The sequence below is a fragment of the Miniopterus natalensis genome, chromosome 1 (assembly GCF_054644295.1).
Source record: "Miniopterus natalensis isolate mMinNat1 chromosome 1, mMinNat1.hap1, whole genome shotgun sequence".
Lineage (NCBI taxonomy): Eukaryota > Metazoa > Chordata > Mammalia > Chiroptera > Miniopteridae > Miniopterus > Miniopterus natalensis.
Genome location: NC_142081.1, coordinates 136844453 through 136864301, shown reverse-complemented (window position 1 = coordinate 136864301; position 19849 = coordinate 136844453). Strand labels below are relative to the sequence as shown.

The following is a 19849-nucleotide window of genomic DNA, read 5'->3' as shown; positions in this document are numbered from 1 at the left end:
AGTACAATATTGCACAGCAGATCTCTAGAACTTATTCATCTTGCTTAACTGAAACGTTATGCCTGTTGATTAGCTGTATGTTTGCTCTTTGATGTATCCTTAGTGCATAGACTGGTTTTGCTTGGTACGTAGTAGGCACTCAATAAATATTTGTTGAATGTTGAATAAATCTGTAGTAACATATTTGTCACTTTAAATAATTACTAAGCATAGCATAATAATACATCATTGTTTAAATAGTGGGCATTTAAAATCTGTAGTATTTTATTTTAATTGAGCAAGTTCTTCTGACTTTATTGTTTCTATATGCATCCTATTAGTTTTAAATAATATTTCCCATAGTATTCTCACTTTTATAAAATTGATTCTTTTAAGAGAGTTTTGTAGTCATCGGGGTGTAAAGTACAGCATAGGGAACATAGTCCATAATAGTCCAATAACTATGTATGTTGTCAGATGGGTATGAGATTTTTTGGGACGATCACTTAAGTTTTATAATGTCTAATCACTGAGGTGTACACCTGGAAATAATATAATATTGTATGTCAACTGTAACTGAAAAATAAAAAAATGATTTTAAAAAAGAGTTTTTGGTTTAAAGATGGTGGCTAGAACCACCTAAGAGAAAGATTAAATGCCATACATATTTGGCATTTATGTATGCTAACTTTGCTAAGAGACAGGACAGTTAATTTTTAGCTATGGTTTGATGCCCATAACTTGGGAAATTAGCTTGGAATAAAATATATTTTTGAACAGAGATAATAGCTTTTGGTAGAAATAAGAGCTGGGAGGCCTTGCACTGTGCTGAGATGACCTGCAAGAGCCACAGGACACACCCACCGGAGCCTCAGGCCCACTTTAGCGGTGGACTGAAACAATTGGTCTAAAAAAAAAAAATTTAGGTGCTGGATTTGCCTACTTTGCTTTCGGAGATAGCCAATACGTGGCAATATTGATAATTCTATTCTAAATCAACTTTATATCATGTGCTTATCTTTAAAGCTAAATGTTGTAAAACTGATAGTTATGCATGCTGGTAAAAAGCAAATGCACAAAATAAAATTTATAATGTTATAACATAAGTAATCTGCCATATTTTTTAGTATCTCCTAAGACACTGAATTATTTTTGACATTACGTGTAGCCTCAAGGTATGGTAGCAATTACATCCATAGGAAGGGAATTTAATAGGCATTTCTTTAGAAATCTGGAAATGGGCAACGATTGAAATGTTCTTGACACGTGTTTGATTTTCATTTTCCTTAGAATGTGTTACTTTGCTGAAGTCATATTCAAAGGCTAGGAAGATTGAACCCCCGCAAGATAACACTTGAAGGTTAAGTAACTACAGATCTCAGCTAATCCTGTGTAATCTGCTCTCCCTAAATGGCTGTTTGCACTCCAGGCACACCAGTCTCTGAATGCCTAGGATCTGGTTTCTACCTTTTTTTCATATAACGTCTAGAAGGAGCAATGCATCTCTTAGCATGTCTGGGCGTTGTGCTTAGCTTTTTGGAAGGAGTGAGCTGTTCGTGTCCTTCACGGTGCACCTGCGATTATCACGGCAGAAACGACGGCACGGGCTCAAGGTAGGCTCCTCTCCTGGCTACTAAGTTTTCTAATGATTCTGAGAAAAAGGGATCCACCATCCGCCTTCTTTTGAAAGCAAACTGTTGATCAGAAGTCAGAGGAGAGAAGGTTGAATTTACAAAAGCTTTAATGTAATTGTGTTGATACTGGTTGCTAACTCCATTGTTTTTACCTCGAGCAGTTTAGCTCTTAAAAGCCCCTTGAATTATTTGAGACACCCAAACACATTCTGTGTTACAAAAATATTCATTGCACTTGTGTTCAGAAAACGTTCATTTCAGGAGGACAAGCTGAAATGTGTGCGGCCAGCTCGGCCTGATTGTGGGAAGCAGGGCCCAGCAGGATGCTGGGCATGCCCGGGTCATTTGCTTTCTGAGTTTTCTCTTTCATTTGAGGATTACTCACGCCAGCTGGACAGACCTTAGAAAGTAGACAGGAAGACCACAGAGTGAGATTACAGACGTTCATCCTTAGAATTTTCATTTTGGGATATTGGAGAAAAGAAAGGGGTTTGGAAGATACAGATCAACTCTGTCAGCGGCAGACACTGGAGGGCCTGGAGAAGCTCTTTAACCTCTGGGCTGCTCTGGCATCTTCCTGTGAAGTGAAAGAAATGACATACTCATAACATACATGAGTCCTTCGAGATAGAAGTTAAATGCAAAAAGGAACCCTTATTAGCTAAACAGGATAGGCCGTGATTTTTTTTTTTTTGAGAGGATGTTTAATGACAAAACCAGATTTTTGTGTGTGACTTGGTTGATGGTCTTATAACTTTAGAGGTTATTTTGAACAGTGTGCCTCCTAAAGTAATTTGTTAAAAGTGTCGCTCAATTTATGTTCTACAGCTTTAAACTAATTAGTAGAAATTAAAACATATTATTGAGTCATTTGTCTTTTTATTCTATAAACTGAACTTCATCAACTCTTTGGTATATTTTTGAGGGACTCAGTGGTGGTTTAGGACAATGTAATAAATTAAAGGCTTACTTGGCAAAAGCTATGCAGCAGTTAATGACTCAGGCCAGGGTACTCAAGAAATAATCACAGAAATGTTTTCTTCTCCCTGGTGGCCCATTATGGATGGATTTTCTGAAAGCCATAGTGTACTATTCTTGGCAAGAGCTCTAGAAATAATCTAGCTCTACTGCTGTTATTTTATAAATGAAGAATTGAACCCATACAGAAGCTAAATGACTTGTGCATGGTCATAACACTCAGTTGATAGTGACTGGTTAGTAAAAAGACACTGGGTCTTTCAGCTTCCAGTCCAGGCTTTTTTCCATTACACTGGAATGCTACCTTAATGAGTAGAAACTGGATCATTCTGGTCTAAAGTAGCACTGAAATTTGTGATAGAGAATAGAGGTGAAGAGTCGGAGGTGTCCCTAGAGGATTCTGGTGCTTCCTGTGGCTTCCCCCTGAAGCCACAGACAGGAGAGGCTGGCAGTGCATCACAGCTCTGTGCGGCTTGTACAGCTCTGTACGTTATAGGCTGCCTTGAAAGCTACCTGACTTAATGTGATATGTTTCACCGAATGGCTGTTTTGTCATTTCTGTTTACTGCATGGATAACGTATTAAAATTTAGATCATGCTTTGCAAAACATTTCATTGTTCATTTTCAGCAATCCAGTGGGAATGATTACACAATGGGAGAGAAATAGATCTTTCTCCAAGTTAAAATGCATCTAAATTCTCTGACTCTTCATACTTTGCACTCACACATGGGACAGGCTTATTTTTCTATGCCTGTTTTACACGTGCCACTAAGCAAGATCACAATGTGACCTGTTCAAGGTCACATAATTTAGTGAGCGGTGAATGAAATAAACTCGCAGTTTCTGGTTTAGTCCTTGGGCTGGAAGCAGTGCACAAGTCACATTGTTAAAATAGAGCTCAGCTTTAAGCATCTAGTGTGAAACTTGTCCTCCCTCCCTCCCTCCCTCCCTCCCTCCCTCCCTCCCTCCCTCCCTCCCTCCCTCCCTCCCTCCCTCCCTCCCTCCCTCCCTCCCTCCCTCCCTCCCTTCCTTCCTTCCTTCCTTCCTTCCTTCCTTCCTTCCTTCCTTCCTTCCTTCCTTCCTTCCTTCAAGGGATCAATTTATAGCTTCAACAGGGGATTCTTTAAAAACGGGCCATTTTGTAAAGAGGTTAAGTGTGCCCTTTGGAGATGGACAGAGTGGCTTTGCAAGGTGGTTGTGTAACCCACTAGCTACGTGATCTTGGGAAGTTACCTAATGTTGGCAGGCCTCAGTTATTTTAGCTGTAAAAATAAGGCTGATGGTAAAAATAGCAGGCACCCATGGAGTGCTTATTATGTGTCAGGAGTGTGCAAAATTTACATCTGTTTCAATGAAACATCCTAACAGTGCTATATGGGAAAATGAAGTTGAACAACTGGTGAGGATTGACTCTGCCACAAAAGAGGTGGCAGAGCTTAGATCTGAGCCATGATCAGCCTGACTCCAGAGCTGGTGGCTTTACCTGTCACCCAATATCCACCTCCTAAGGCTGTTTGACAATTAAGCAAGGTAATGGATGTGATATGTGTTGCACAGGCCTGACTCATAAAGAGCTTCATCAATATTAGGTTGAACCACATGACATTGCGTATATTTGGTCATTTTCAACCTACAGAAATGACCATTTCATATGGTTCAACCTGGAAGAAGATGGTGATGACAAATTATTAATGAATAGGTCAGCCAGGCTGAACAAATATTTTGTGAAAACCAGTATGGAATGAAAAATTGGTGCAGGTAAATATTGTTTTTTTCAAATGGGTCTCAGAAAGCAGGTTTCCTCCCACTGCTCTTGTTGTGACACTAGGTCGGTGCTATGTAATGACCTGGACATGAACGAGTTCCCTACGCACTTCCCCGTGGACACCGTGAGGCTCCGCATAGAGAAGACCGTCATTCGCAGCATCCCCGCCGAGGCCTTCTACTACCTGCTGGAGCTCCGGTACCTCTGGGTGACCTACAATTCGGTCACCAGCCTTGAGGCCAGCAGCTTTTACAACCTGAGGCAGCTGCATGAGTTGCGCTTGGATGGGAACTCCCTGGCTGCCTTCCCTTGGGCATCTCTGCTGGACATGCCCCATCTAAGGACCCTGGACTTGCACAATAACAGAATCACCAGTGTGCCAAACGAGGCAGTCAGGTACCTGAAGAGCCTCGCCTACTTGGATTTATCAAGCAACAGACTAAGCACACTGCCGCCAGAATTCCTGGAGAGCTGGGCCCACGCACTTCCACCATCGTCCAGAAGCCCGAACCTTCCTCTGAGGAGGATTATCCTTGGTAAGCTCACAAGCCTCTGCACTCTCAGGTCCACATGATTTGCTCAGCATACCTCCAGTGGCCCAGTCTTTTCATATTCATTGAATTTGGCTTCTTACCCTATACTTGCACTATGAATGGAATAGTACTTTATCAGTTGACCTAGGTCAATTTACCCATCTACCCTGTGTAAGGTATAATGGTAGTGTGTGTGTGTGTGTGTGTGTGTGTGTGTGTGTGTGTGTGTGTGTGACTAATGCTGCTATTATAGAGCCTGGAGCTGAGTGACAAAATCTACCAACCTACCCCGGTTCTTCTGAGCACACCTCTGCCATAGCCAACCTTCTGCTCTGGTCTCCTTCAGCCCTTCATCAGGCTCTCCCAGAGGGTGAGAGGGGCATTGCCACCTGTATGAGGTGGCAGTGGTTTAATTAGTTAGGGAGGACAGCTGCCGAGTTTTCTTAATCTAAAAAGAAATGATGAAGACTCTAGTTTTTTTTACTGGCCCCAAATAGGACTCCTAATGGATTTGGTCTTAGCTTAGCTGTGATTAGCTTTCTGTATTTCGATCTTGACTTTGTTTAGGTTCTATGGGTATTGTCTTGGGTTCTTAAAATGTAAACTCCCTCCAGTAAAGTCGCTCTCTTCTTTTTTCGTGTCTTCCCACAGTGCTTTGCATGGTGCTCTGCACATGGTGAATGCCCAGGAAATGCGGCTGCCCAATGAAATCAGTGAGCTGAGACGGTTCTCAGGCGTATCTGTGGGCCGTGAGGCCTTTCATACTTACCTAGGAGATGCAAGCCTGTGACTTTGCTCAATCAGTTTGATTTCCTAACATTTTTGTTCACCCAGTAAGGCTGTGTTGTGAATTCGTAAGCTATGCCCATCAGGGCTGCAGAAGAGCTTGTACTTCTAAGAAGAATGAAAGAACTAATGAGTGTTTGGCTGGTGAAATGACATAAGCCTTTTGCTGTGAGAAGCAACTAGATGCTAAATTTGTGCCAGGAATCCCTAATGACCATATCAAATATTTGCTGAAGTCAAGTACAAAAAAAAGATAAATCTGAGATTTTTTTTGATAAACAAAGAAAATGTTCTGGCAGCATTTAAATGGTTTCAGCACTGCTTTTGTTGAAAGGTGAAAGCTTTTTGGTGTTTATGAAACTAAAAGCATGAGTAATAAGAACACGATACAAAAAGGCAAAATCACAAGCTTTTCTTATATCGCTATTTCACGTTTGCCCACTGCTTACTTATCTTGTCCTTGAAACATTTTTATTAGAGAATAAAAGAAGTATCATTGGATGGTTTAGAAAAAAAGGCATGAATTTAGTTTAAAAATAGTTGTGGAGTCCTTATTATGTACACTGTGAGGCACCATGTACGCCTATACTGTGGTATTTATTTATTTTAGCCACTAATTTGTACTCCTTGTGAGTAAGTCTAACAGCTAGAAATTGTCTGAATTTAAACATTGAGATTCTATTTCTCTACATTTTTTCTATGTTGCTTTGGAAGCAATTCTTGGTTCTAATAGAATTAGCCAGTGGAGATATACAGTAGAAAATAAAATCAAATTAACAAGTTGCTATCAATAGCTCTTGAATGATTAGTTACTAATATTACCTCTTGAAGAAGTCATTTATAGGACATCAATATTTTTCACTTGTGAGTTAAATTTGCTTGACAACTTAGAGATCAAATGGCAAAGGGTTATGAAATTTTATTGTCCATGGAGATAAACAGCTTTATCTATGTTTTAGGGTTCAGATTCTTTAAAAGCAGGTTCTTTAAAGGCAGTACCATGAAAATACTTTTGGTATAACATTAAATTTCAGAGGCAGGATATGTAATCGTACATATAGCATAATCATAACTATTTTAGAATGGGCAAAGAAAAAGACTGAAAAAATACACTAGCTGTATTTTATAATACCTTCCTCTTTGGGAGGTGGGACATCTTTTCACTTTTTTATATTTTTAAAGTGTTCTGTAATGATCATGCATTACTTTAAAAATAATGATAGAATCATGATAATGAATAATAGAAGATATCCTGAAACATGTTCAGCCATGGTGGCAGCTGGCCTAACAAAGCCGTGAGTCACACACAGAAAACTCAGTTTCCTCATCTGGAGAATGGAGATGGGAGGACTGGCCCATCTTGCTCACAGGACTGTAATGAAAACGTGAGATCTTTCATGTTATAATTCTTCAGAAGATGAGGGGGACCACCTCTGAGGTTATGATTTTAGATCAACAATAACCCACAGCAGCTGGGACCGAGATGGGAGTGTCTTATACAGAAAGACTTCCCTACTTTGGCTTGTCATTTTAATTATATTTGAGTCTTCAGATTTCATCATTAAACTTTGGTGATGAGAACCAGTTCTAGGTTTTTAGAACTCAGTGTTTAACTGTAGCAATTCTATCTTTCCTGGCGTCTCAGAGAATTCACTCATATGCCATTCCAGTGGGATGCGTTCTGCTTTTATCTCATTTTTACCGTCCTGTGTTTATTATTGTCAGCAGATAGAGGTTCTAATTGTAATAATAACAGTAATGGTTAATATTGATGGAGTGCTTGCTCAGGGCCAAGCCTAGTTCTTACACTTTACAGGTATGTCTTCTTCCCATCTCGTATTAACCCCGTTGTAAGTACCAGTTCATTTTCATTTCACAGATGAGGAAATGAGGCATGAAGTAAGCCACTTGCCCACATTCACTCACCACATAGTGCTGGAGCTGAGACACTAGTACAGGTTGTTAGGCAGCAGGACCCATGCTCTCCCTCTCTCCTTTGTAATTTGACGTACGTATGTAATAATACCAGACTCCCTTTCCTCCCACACACATTACTTTACCGAGTCTTTATATCGTGTATTTATATAATGAAAATTTGGGGAGGAGCTTTTCCATTACTCCCTCCCTCTTCTATATGAGTAAAAATTCCAACTTCATAAAATCGTCCTTTAGTGTATCCATAAAACATAAACTAGTGTCCTGCAGGTAAACATTTAAATTAACTGTGAAACTAGATTCGATATTTGATTTGCAATACAGGTAAATTTCCATGGCCTCCTTCTCAAGAATAAGCAGACATTTATACAGGCAGACTCCATAAGGCCTGGCGCTGTGTATCTTGGAGGGAAAGGCCCGCAGTAGAAGTTATAAAATGCCTTTTGGGTGCTTTTTCCTGGTACCCAAGTCGCTCCATTGTAAGCATGGGCTCTTCTCCGGTTCAGAATGAAGTTCACCTGAAGGGCCGCGGCCCAAGTACTTCCACAGAATTTTTGAAATGGCATTAATTTAATTCAACTCCCCAGTCCTGTGGGCATGCCTGTGCTTTGCTAGAAAGTTGGCTTACTCCTTGCCAAGCGCCCTTCTGAGGACTCCCGGGGTCCCTCAGCCTCTGGAAAACTCCATGAGGTGGGTCTGAAATCATCACCATCCCTTTTCATGCTGATAAAGAGGCAGTCAAGCTTCTAATTCACAGTCCATCTCCGGAGGTATCATTCGTTTATTCTTTACTTTTTTCTTTATTTATACTTTTAATTGGGGTGACATTGGTTAATAAAACTACATGTCCCAGGTGTACAATTCTATAATCCATCATCTGTATATTGCATTGTGGGTTCACTACCCCAAGTCAAGTCTCCTTCCATCACCATTTATCCCCCCTTTACCCTCTTCTGCCTCCCCCACCCCCCTTTCCTCTGGTCATCACCATACTCTTGTCTGTGTCTATGAGGATTTTTTCTCTTTGCTTAATCTTTTCATCTTTTCTCACCCAGCCCTGCAACGCCCCTTCCCTCTGACAGCTGTCAGTCTGCTCTCTTTATCTATGAGTCTGTTTCTATTTTGCTTTTTAGTTAATTTTGTTTATTAGATTCCACATATGAGTGAAATCATATGGTACTTGTCTTTCTCTGACTGGCTTATTTCACTTAGCATATGAAAGGCCCATCCGTACAGTTGCAAAGGGTAAGATTTCCTTCTTTTTTACTGCTGAGTAGCACACTTTTTTTAAATTGAAGAACTGAGGTATAATTTGCATACAGTGGATCTTAAGTGTATAATTTGGTAAATGATGATATGTGTGCACTCCCACAAATCCTCCTACCTCATCAAGATACAGGATAATTTCATTATCGGGATGTTCCCCTCCCCCCCACCCCCCCACGCTGTGCCCTTTCTCAGCCAATCTCCTCCCGCCCCGGGCAACACTTTTTATTTCTCTCCCCATTGGTTAACTTTGCCTTAAAATTCCATATAAATGGACTCATGTAAGAGACACTCTTGTGCCTGGCTGCTTTCCCTCAGCATTGTATTCCTGAGACCCATCCGTGTGTTGGTAGGTTCTCATCAGTGAGTCCTATTCAGTTTTATGAATGTACCAACTGTTCATTCTTTCTCCTGTTGTTGGACACATGGGCTGTTTCCACTTGTTAACTTTTATGAATTAAGCTGCTATTTACATTCTTGTGTAAAGCTCTTGTAACATATATATATATATATGTTTTAATTTGTCTTTATTGTTAAAAGTATTACAGATGTCTCCCTTTTTTCCCCATTGACCCCCCCCACCCCATCCCCATCCCCCAAAGAACTTATATGCATATATGCATAACTCATGGACATAGACAGTGCTTCAGTGAAGGCCTGGGGGTGGGGTGTAGCATATATTTTGATTTCTCTTGGGTAAATTCTTAGGATTGAAATTGCTAGGTCATAGGATAACTATATAACTAAATTATAACTATAACTAAGTATAGTTATATGTGTAAAACTATATATAGTTTTATCTATATGTTACATATATATAACTTTTTCAGAAACTGCCCGCTTGTAAAGAGGCTGTACCATTTCACACTCTCACTAGCACTGCACAGCGGTCTGCTTGCTCCATCTCGTCACCAGGACAGCGCCTTTTCCATTTCAGCCGCTTGGGGGTGGAGTGGGTGGGGCAGCTTCACACTGTGATTAAGTTTGCATTTCCCTCATGACTACAGGCGGTCCTGGACTCACGATGGCCCGAAGTACAGTGGTTCAACTTACGGTTTTTCAACTTTACCGTGGTGCAAAAGTGATACAAATTCAGTAGAAACTGTATTTCAAATTTTAAATTTTGAGTTTCCAAAGCTAGCGATTAGCATTATGATGCTCCTTTGGGATGCAGGGCAATGACAGTGAGCCTCAGCTCACTGGGATCACGGGGGTCAACAACTACTACTCTAGAGTGTACTGTGCTGTCAGTGTCTTTTGGATATTTTGTCTTATGTTTTTGCATCCTATAATGCCCACAAAATGCCCATCTGTGTCTCCTGCTTCTTGTGGGATGAAACTCAAGATAATTCACTGTGGGCTAACATGAATGTCCTGAGCACTGTCAAGGTAGGCTAGGCTAAGCTGTGATGTTTGGTCGGTTAGGTGTAGCAAATGCATTTTAGACTTGCAATATTTACAATCTACCATGGGTCTAGCAGGATGTAACCCCATTGCAAGTCAAGGAACATCTATAATGATAATGACCTTGTTTTAATTTGCTAATTGGCCATAGTATATTCCTCTATAATTTTCTAAGATTGTTTATCTTTTACTTTTTTTATTATTGAATACAAGTCTTTTGTCAGTTATATGCATTATGAATATTTTCTTCAAGTCTGTGGTTTGTCTGTTCATTTTCTTCATGGTGTCTTTGGTAAGAAAGTTTTAAATATTGAGGACATCTGATTTATCAGTTTTTCCTTTCATAGTTAAGTGCTCTCTGTGTCCCATGTAGGAAATATTTGCTCACCCACAGGTCACAGAGATATCCTACTTTCTTTATAGTGTTAACTTTAGATCCTTAGTTTTTATACTTATGACTGTGATCCATCTCAAAATAGTTTTCGAGTATAGTGTGAAATGGGGATTGAGGTTTATTTTTCAAGGCAGATGTGCAGTGTTCCAGCACCATTTGCTGAGATACTTTTCTTCTCCCCTTGACTTGTTAAACGCCCTGCCTCAGAGCTCACTTAGGCATGGTCTTCGCCTTAAAGAGCTTTAGTTTGCAGAATAACTGTTGTACAGGAATTTATTGCTGACTTTTCACAAAAAATTAGCCCATTTATTCCTACTACTAAGATGCATGGAAAACATTACCCTTTTAGAAAAACGATAAGGCAAAGTCCACTTGGCCCTCACCAAGAATAGCCAAGTAAAATAAATTAATTAATGCAAATAACTGTGACTGTGGTTTGTATGTTGCTTTGAAGGAATGCAGTACAAGTAACACTTTAACTTTGGAGGGTTCTTGTACCTTTGTCCCCAGAAGAAAAAACACTCGATGAATATGTTCAGCACTTAGATTGCTGTTATTCAGGTTTTAAAAGTTGTACCTTTGACCTCAGATATTTCAAAGCTGGAATAAATACATACTTTGTTCTTCAGAGATTTAAAATTTTTTTCCTGGTTTATATAACTTTTAGATATAACAAGATGGATTAATTTTTAAAAGAATGTTGTTTCATTGTTAACACATTTTATAACAGTTTCAAAGCATGAATGAAACTGCTAACGTTATAGCTCTTTGATCTTTCCCCCATAGACGTTTGTGCTCCAGGTATCGCTTTGACATTTGCTATTTGTAAATAACAGGACTTATAACTGCCACCTGCGGCTCCAGCTGCTTTTAGGCGATGAGGGAATGAGTTACCCTAGAAGGAGTATTAGATTAGGAGGCTTCAACATGTGGGACTCAGGACTACTTACAAAGTCAAGAAAGTGATCTCTTTGTGCTTTCCTGTCCTTTGGTGTGAAATTGGAAAAATCACACTGGCTCCCTGAGGTCAACGTAGGACAAAAACGTGGTGGTAGAAAATGAGAACTTTAAGATCAGGATAGGTAGGTTCAAATCCTGACGGCATCCAGCTGGCAGACCCCTGAACCTCCTGGAGCACTGGTTTTCTCTTCTTTAAAGTGAGGATGATGCTAATATCATCCATCCATCCATCCTGTGGTCAGGATTGAGGTAGACAGATCCCTTAGCATGCATGGCACTGTTGGGAGACAATTTTCCGTGGTCTCTCACATCTCTGCGTGTTTTCTGAGCAGAGGCAGGCACTGCCTTTTGTCCTGAACTGTCTTTTCATGGATGTCTGTGTAGAGAGCCGCTTGCTTTGGAAGGGAGAGGTATGTCTCCCTCCAGAGCAAACAGCAGCATGCTTACTGCCCAGTTAATAAAGATAATGTCTCCCTCCAGAGCTGTGAGTAATGAACTGTCCTTCATCCCTGACCAGGTGTCTTGTGTCTTCTGCCAACATCTATGAAATTGGTGAACTGGGACGAGTTGGTCACCTTAGAGTAGGATAAAACTCAGTCCTTTTACAATTCTTGACAAGTGCAGTCTTTGCAACATAGGAGGCAATTGATAACTGTAAACTTGTATTGTTATTATCTTATAAAGAAAAAATCTGAAGAACAAGTGTTTTGAAAGCATAAAGTATTCTGCACATATTAGTTATTATATGACAGAATGAATTTGATATCTGTTGACAGACTGAGTAGAATTCAAATTAATATCAGGGAACTGGTCATAGATTCACAGGACTAAATGTAAGAGGAAGAAGCCTAAGGTACTTCACCAGGGAAGAAAAGGAATCTCTAAGATAGAAGATTAAAAAACACCCCAGTAAACTTTCACTGATACTGGCAGAAGAATATGAACAAGTCATGAAGTGCTGTTATAATAAAAGAGGCATAAATTAAAATCTAGAATTTATGATGAACAGTTAAATCTTCCACCATGATTAGAATTTTTAAAAATAGCAAATCTGTCTTTTCTCCTTAGGAGTCATTGTATAATCCACTCCATTCATAAAAAGCCATAACCAGAAATCTTTCTGAGGTAAATCCTTTCAACCTCGGGCTTTATGGGAGGCTGCTATGGGCCATCACCCGTAAGATCACTACAGAGACTTTTGTCTGACTGCAGTCTCTGAAGCACCATCTGAGATCCTTCTGAGATCTTAGCAAATGCTTTTACAGTCTCGCCCATTCTGGATATGATTTTCATTCTGAAGCTCTTTCTTAATTTGAGAATTTTGGAGAGGCTCAGAGTAAAAAATAGTTTTATTATTTTTTTAATTTTTCAATTACAGTTTACATTCAAGATTATTTTGTATTGGTTTCAGGTGTACAGCATAGTGGTTAGACAATCATATACTTTACAAAGTGGTCCCCCCAATATCTCAAGTACCCACCTGGCACCATATAGTTATTACAATATTATTAACTATATTCTCTAGGCTGTTCTTTACATCTTCATGACAATTCTGTAACTACCAATTTGTACTTTTTTTTTTTTTTTTAAACATATCTTTATTGATTTCAGACAAAGGAAAGGAGGGGAAGAGAGAGAGATAGAAACATCAATGATGAGAGTCATTGATTGGCTTCCTAGCCCGCAACCCGGGCATGTGCCCTGACAGGGAATCGAACCCCGATCTCCTGGATCCTAGGTCGATGCTCAACCGCTGAGCCACGCCTGGCTGGGCCAATTTGTACTTCTTAATCCCTTCACTTTTATCACCCAGTTCCCCAGCCCCACCTCTTCTCTGGCAACCATCAGTCTGATCTCTGTATATATGAGTCTGTTTCTGTTTTGTTCGTTTATTTTGCTCTTTAGATTCCACTTATAAGTGAAATCATATGGTATTTGTTTTTCTCTGTCTGGCTTATTTCACTTAGCATAATACCCTCTAGGTCTGTCCATGCTGTTGCAAATATTAGATAACATTATTTTTTATGGCCGAGTAATATTCCATCGTGTGTGTGTGTGTGTGTGTGTGTGTGTGTGTGTGTGTGCGTGTGTGTACACACTCCACAGCTTTTTTATGTACTGGTCTATTGATAGGCACTTGTGTTGCTTTATCTCGGCTATTGTAAATAATGATGAAATGAACACAGAGGTGCATATATTCTTTTCTTTTTTTTTAAAGTTTTTAATTTTTGTTCAAAATATTACAGATGTCCCTTTTTCTCCCCAATTACCCATTCCACCCCGTCCCACCCCCCTCCCCAGTCCCTCTCCACACCATTGTTCATATCCTTAGGTTGTGCATATACGCATATAAGTTCTTTGGTTAATCTCTCCCCCTCCACCCATCCCTCTGAGATTTGTCAGTCTGATCCATGCTTCCATGTCATTGAACCATTTCTGTTTAATCAGTGTTTTGGGTTTCTTCAGATATATACCCAGAAGTGGAACCGCTGGGTCATAAGGCAGTTCCATTTTTAATTTTTTGAGGAAACTCCATACTGAAACAGTTTTATTATTGAACCCAACAGGTTTTGTTTCTTTATATTTATATTAGCTTTTTCACATAGAAAAATATTCTATATTTATATTTCATATTTTCCTTTAGGTGATATCTTTTCTTTACATCTTATTATGAGCAGCAAGAAGACACCAAGCAGCAGTTCAACAGTCTGTGTGGAAACATCCTTAGCTAGAACATTTATTTATTGAATATGTTTTCTACTTTCCATATTAACCACAGGTGACAGCGTTGCTAAACTTTCTGCCACTCCATAACAAGGGTCCCTTTTCCTCTCGTTTCCAGTAGCCTTTTCCTCACTTTCCTTTAAGCTCACTCTGACAGCCTCCTGGAAGGCCAAAACATTTCAGCTAATAACTCTGAGAGCAGAGGCAGATCCTGAAGGCACTTGCAACTAGAGGCTGTCAGCCAACTGTGTTCCTGGCTGCTGATTGTCTCTTGAAGGGAGATTTGGACACTGCACCTCCATGGCTACCACATATGACAGTTATGCCAAGCCATGTTCTAACCTCTACCAATCTTCCAGTCTTATCTCCTGACATTGCCTGCATCTCACCCAATGCTTTTGCTACACAGAAGTTGTACTACCTCAATATACCTTCAGATCACCCACACCATGACCTAGTGCAGGCTGAGTTAGGTGCCTCTCGGCACCCTTTAATACTTATAATATAGGATCTTTCACAGCACCCTAGGAATATCTCTATCATGGTGTTTATGGCATTCTGTGCTACTAGGATTCAAATCTTGGCTCTGACATAGTTAGCTATGTGACCTTGGTCAAATTATTTGATTTCTCTGTGTTTTAGCTTCTTCATCTTTCAAAGGGGGATAATAATACTCTCCTCCTCATAGGGTTGTTGGGATTAAGTGAGATAATACTGGTAAGTACTTAGAACAAAGGACAGAGTAGGTGCTCAATGACTGTTAGCTACGACCATTAATGATCTGGACTGACAGGATTTGTTCATTCTGGTGGCTGGATTGCAGGGCAAAACTGATAGAGGTGACTTGATTTCATCCCTCATAGTACTTCTGTTTTTAGGGAGACAGTGCAGACACCTGCTTCTCCAAGAGGCTGTGATGTAAACTGAAGCCATCAGAATAACCTTTATCAGCCTTTTCCTCCCTCTGGTTTAGGTCTGCAGGACAACCCGTGGTTCTGCGACTGTCACATTTCCAAAATGATCGAGGTGTCCAAAGTTGCTGACCCTGCCATAGTACTTCTTGATCCACTGATGGTCTGCAGTGAGCCTGAGCGCCTGACGGGGATTTCATTTCAGCGGGCTGAGTTGGATCAGTGTCTGAAGCCATCGGTGATGACCTCGGCCACCCAAATCACGTCTGCTCTGGGGAGTAATGTCCTGCTGCGGTGTGATGCCACTGGCTACCCCACCCCACAACTCACATGGACCAGATCTGACAGCTCACCGGTTAATTATACAGGTATTTTCCTAATTCAGGCCTATGTTGAGACAAAGAATTTTCAAAGATCTGTATTTAATCTCATGTTTTGGGAAGATTTGCAATTGGCTGCTTAATTCTAATAAAATATGCCAAGATTGTTAGGTAAAAGGGATTTGAAAGGTTCATTTTATTGGTTAATGTTTTCCTCAGTTTATCTGACTAGCTACATAGATGAAATTAGAGCATCTGATTTTTTTCTTAGAAAACAACATGATCCAGTGCATGAATGACTGTAGAGAAAGCCTTTGTCTTGCTGTGTCCTCCTGGATACTGCTCACTTTAAAATACATAACCAGCCCTAGCTGGTTTGGTCAATGGTTAAAACATTGGCCAAAAAAATGAAGGGTCCCGGGTTTGATTCTGGCCAAGGGTATGTATGTCAGTTGCAGGCTTGATCCCCTGGCCCCAGTCGGGGCCTGTGCCAGAGGCAACCACTCCATGTGTCTCTTTCACATCAACGTATCTCTCTGTCTCTTGCTCTACCCTCTACTCTTTCTGAAAAAGAATGGAAAAAATATCCTCAGGTGAGAATTAAAAAAAAGTAAAAGAAATAAAAACAAAAATAAAAATGTATAACCATTACAATTTCCTCAGAAGGGATTTTCATACCAGTTTCTCATTTTTAATGATTTTTAATTTTTAAAAAAATATATCTTTATTGATTTCAGAGAGAGGAAAGGAGAGGGAGAGAGAGAGAGAGAAATATCAATGATGAGAGAGTCATTGATCAAGCCCACAACCTGGGCATGTGCCCTGACCAGGAATTGAACCCCCATTGCCTGGATCCTAGGTCAATGCTCAACTGCTGAGCTACACCCAGCCGGGCTTAATGATTTTTTAAATAATTACATGCTAACATTATTATGAATCAAAAGGCATAATTTTAGAAATATTGGTTTCATAGACTTTTCAGATCCTATTATGACCAAGTCAGTGCTTTGGCCTTAGTTTCAATAGTGGTATTCTGATAATTAAAGCAATATATCCTTAAAACTTTTAAAAATTAAATTAAATCAAGGTTCAAATAATGAAACCTGATGAAATAATTTAAAAAATCAAACCTAATATCTCTACAACTAGATGGTAAATGGACCATACCTTGAGGTAGTGAGTTAAATTTGGGGCTCCTCAAATACTACTTAGTTTATGATTAGTCTTCAGAAAGCTTCAGAAGTGAAGACAGAATGGAAATATGTTAGATTTAAGTGTTTAGGAAAGTAAAATTCCAATTTTTAAAAAACTATATATTATTCTGCAAGTAAAAGAATCCATGGTTTATTAGTTTATATAAACTAAATATAAAATGAAAGCTTGAGAACTGAAAATATGACCCCTCCATGCCAGAAAATGATCTGCTGTACCCTCTGTAGATAGATAGCATTTCATTAAAATGAATAAGTACTTGGGGAAATATTTAATTAAAGTCTTATGATAAACATTTTATAAAACTTCAGTGAATTAAAATTGGAAGGGATCTTTGGGATCACTTTCTTATCCCCTAATATTTTTCTTTTTAAACATTGGCTGTGGCTGTGTTCCAACAGAATTTTATTTTGAACACTGAAATTTGAATTTCATATCATTTTTTTCTTTTTAAATTTATCTTTCTTGTTAAAAGTATTACAGATGTCCCCTTTTCCCCTCATTGACCCTCTCTACCCTGCTTTTGCCCCCCCCCCCCAGTTAGAAGTACAGAAACTGAGGCCTAAAGACACGAATTGACTTGTCTGAAATTAAATATTACTTAGTGGACAAAAGTTTACTAAAATCAAGTCTCCCAATTCACAGTACCGTGTCTTTTAAAAATACAACTCCCCATATACTCAGGGCACCTGGCATGACCTAGACCTTCATGTAGGCATTTTACGGAACCATCACCTGCCATCAGGGACTTGCTGTGTGCCCTTTCCCTCTTGGCTTATGGGAAAGGGGTGCATGTAGAACCAAATAGTTGCTTCTTTCTCAGTTGGCACGTTGCTTTTTTCCTTTATCCCCCCCTCACAGAGTTATATACTTTTTTATTCCAGTAATTCAGGAATCTCCAAGGGAAGGAGTCAGATGGTCCATAATAAGCCTGACAGGCATTTCGTACAAGGATGCTGGGGATTACAAATGTAAGGCCAAAAATTTGGCTGGGATGTCAGAAGCCGTGGTTACTGTGACAGTGGTAGGTTTTGTCACAACCACGGTAGCATCAGGCACCTCTGAAAGAAGAGCCAGAGATCACCCTGAGCGAGCGGTCCAGCCAGGATCTAGAAGGTCGCCATCCATACGCGGGTCATCGTCACCTCCCTGGCTTCCCTCCTCCTCTTCTTTCTCTGCCTCTTCTTCCACTTTTCTTTCTATTTCTGCTTCCTCTCCTCCTTCTGCTGTTTCCTTCTCCTCACATCCTTTCTTCTTCTCCACTGTTTCTTCAACCACAGCTCTAAGCCCTAAAATTTCAACAAGCACCACCACGGCCAGCCGGCAGCCACTCCAGCTCCATCCAGATGGGAAAAGAAATTTAAAGGAGGTGGAGATGGGGGGAAGTAAGCTTCCCCCAGCTGGTGCAAGTAAAAAAGAGGAGCTGGCACTATTGGATCGAACAGCGCCTATGGAGGCGAACACCACAATAGAAAATCTCAGGGCGGTCAGTGAGACCAAAGAGAGTGTGACCTTGAGGTGGGACACCGTCAACCCCTCGCATGACTCTGAGGTGACCGTGTTGTATTCCAAGCGCGGCGAAAAGGACCTGCTGCTGCTGAACGCGGACTCCAGCAAGAACCAAGTAACCATAGATGGCTTGGAGCCTGGGAGGCAATACATAGCATGTGTCTGTCCCAAAGGGGTGCCTCCCCAGGAAGACCAGTGTGTCACCTTTTCTACCGACAGAGCTGAAGAAGGCCCTTCTCAAGAGCCCTTGCTGATTGTGGTGAGCGGCACTGCCTGCGTTGTTTCCTTGCCACTGATTTTTTTCCTGTTGTACAAAGTTTGCAAGCTGCAATGGAAGTCAGAATCCTTCTGGGAAGGTGATTTGGCAGAAGAGACTTATATCCAATTTGAAACCCTGTCCCCAAGGTCTCAAAGTATAGGGGACCTTTGGACCGGAAGGCACAGTGATGATTCAGAAAAATTGCTGCTTTGTTCTGGGTCATGTGTGGAGTCTCAGGTGACTTTTAGAAGTGAGGGCTCTGGACCAGAGTATTACAGCTAAGGTTTTATAGCTCAGGCACACAAGAGCCCACACAATTTCTTCCAAAAAATGAAGAATCTGAGGGTGTATTTGATTCTTTGTTTGGGTGACTTTTAGACAGACTTTCGCATCCTCCATAAAAATCACAAATGGAGTGATTTTAATTGTGTTTAATAAAACTACCATCAGGCCTCTGAACTGGACAGATAATCTTGACTTTTGTTGTGTGGAAGATGTACATAGAAATAAATGTTAAAGCAGTGCTTTGCAAATTAGAAGTATATTTTAGGGTAATGTTTTAGTTCTTAAAAATAAATGCATGTGAAAAATAGTTGTATAAAAGTAAAGTCTGAATTTTTAAAAGCTAGATTTGGGGCAGTGAAGAAAGATTAGTATAACCAGCTAAGCCTTGATGTTCATTCACGTCTGAAGTGCTTTATGGCATTTGCTGCGGATATTTGCTGCCATTGCCTAGTGGGCGAGAGTGGAATAGTACAGAATTTTGCATTGACTAAGGTTAAATCCAACCCAGTGGAGACAGAGGGCTCTAGCCTCTTGGTACTATTATGCATTATTATATTATATAGTTGTATCCATACTGCAAGTAAGGAAAATTTTCTTGTCTTTAGAAATGTGGATATTAACAAAAATAAGTTTAAAAAGAGGACATGATAAATAGTAAGTCCATTTAAAAAATATTAATTGTTTCATTCTAATACATTTGCTAACAGACTGTGTAGGCCCTTTGAAGTGCTCATTTAAAGACCATTTCTTTAATATTTTGATATTTATTCTTCTTCCCTCCCTCTTTTCTTCTCTCTGCTCATTCCTTCTTTCCTCCCTTTTGCTTTGTCAGAAGACACTCAGATAGTCAAAGGACCACATCTAAACTGTTTATATTCTGACATGTTATATTTTGACTTTCTGGATAAAGAAAAGAACATTGAAAGCCTTTTTTTAGATTCAATAAAGGATATGTGAGGATTCTGAAAGAGCGGCTTCGGTGGATTCATTTGG

General features: G+C 40.0%; 1 protein-coding gene across 1 annotated transcript; it reads left to right on the top strand.

Moving 5' to 3' along the window:
• Nucleotides 1-1476: 1476 nt before the first annotated feature.
• LRIT3 (leucine rich repeat, Ig-like and transmembrane domains 3) lies at nt 1477-18853 on the top strand. The gene is made up of 4 exons (XM_016209457.2): nt 1477-1592; nt 4422-4894; nt 15334-15639; nt 17688-18853. Exons 1-4 carry the CDS (start codon nt 1477-1479, stop codon nt 18851-18853), a joined length of 2061 nt encoding a protein of 686 aa, XP_016064943.2.
• The last annotated feature ends 996 nt before the right edge of the window (nt 18854-19849 follow it).

Bases quoted from the DNA above. Each gene is read 5' to 3' on its own strand.
- LRIT3 (XM_016209457.2), top strand. From the start codon at position 1,477: ATGCATCTCTTAGCATGTCTGGGCGTTGTGCTTAGCTTTTTGGAAGGA. The intron at 1,593-4,421 runs GTAGGCTCCTCT...TTGTGACACTAG, and splicing joins AACGACGGCACGGGCTCAAG to GTCGGTGCTATGTAATGACC. The intron at 15,640-17,687 runs GTATTTTCCTAA...TTTTTATTCCAG, and splicing joins CTCACCGGTTAATTATACAG to TAATTCAGGAATCTCCAAGG.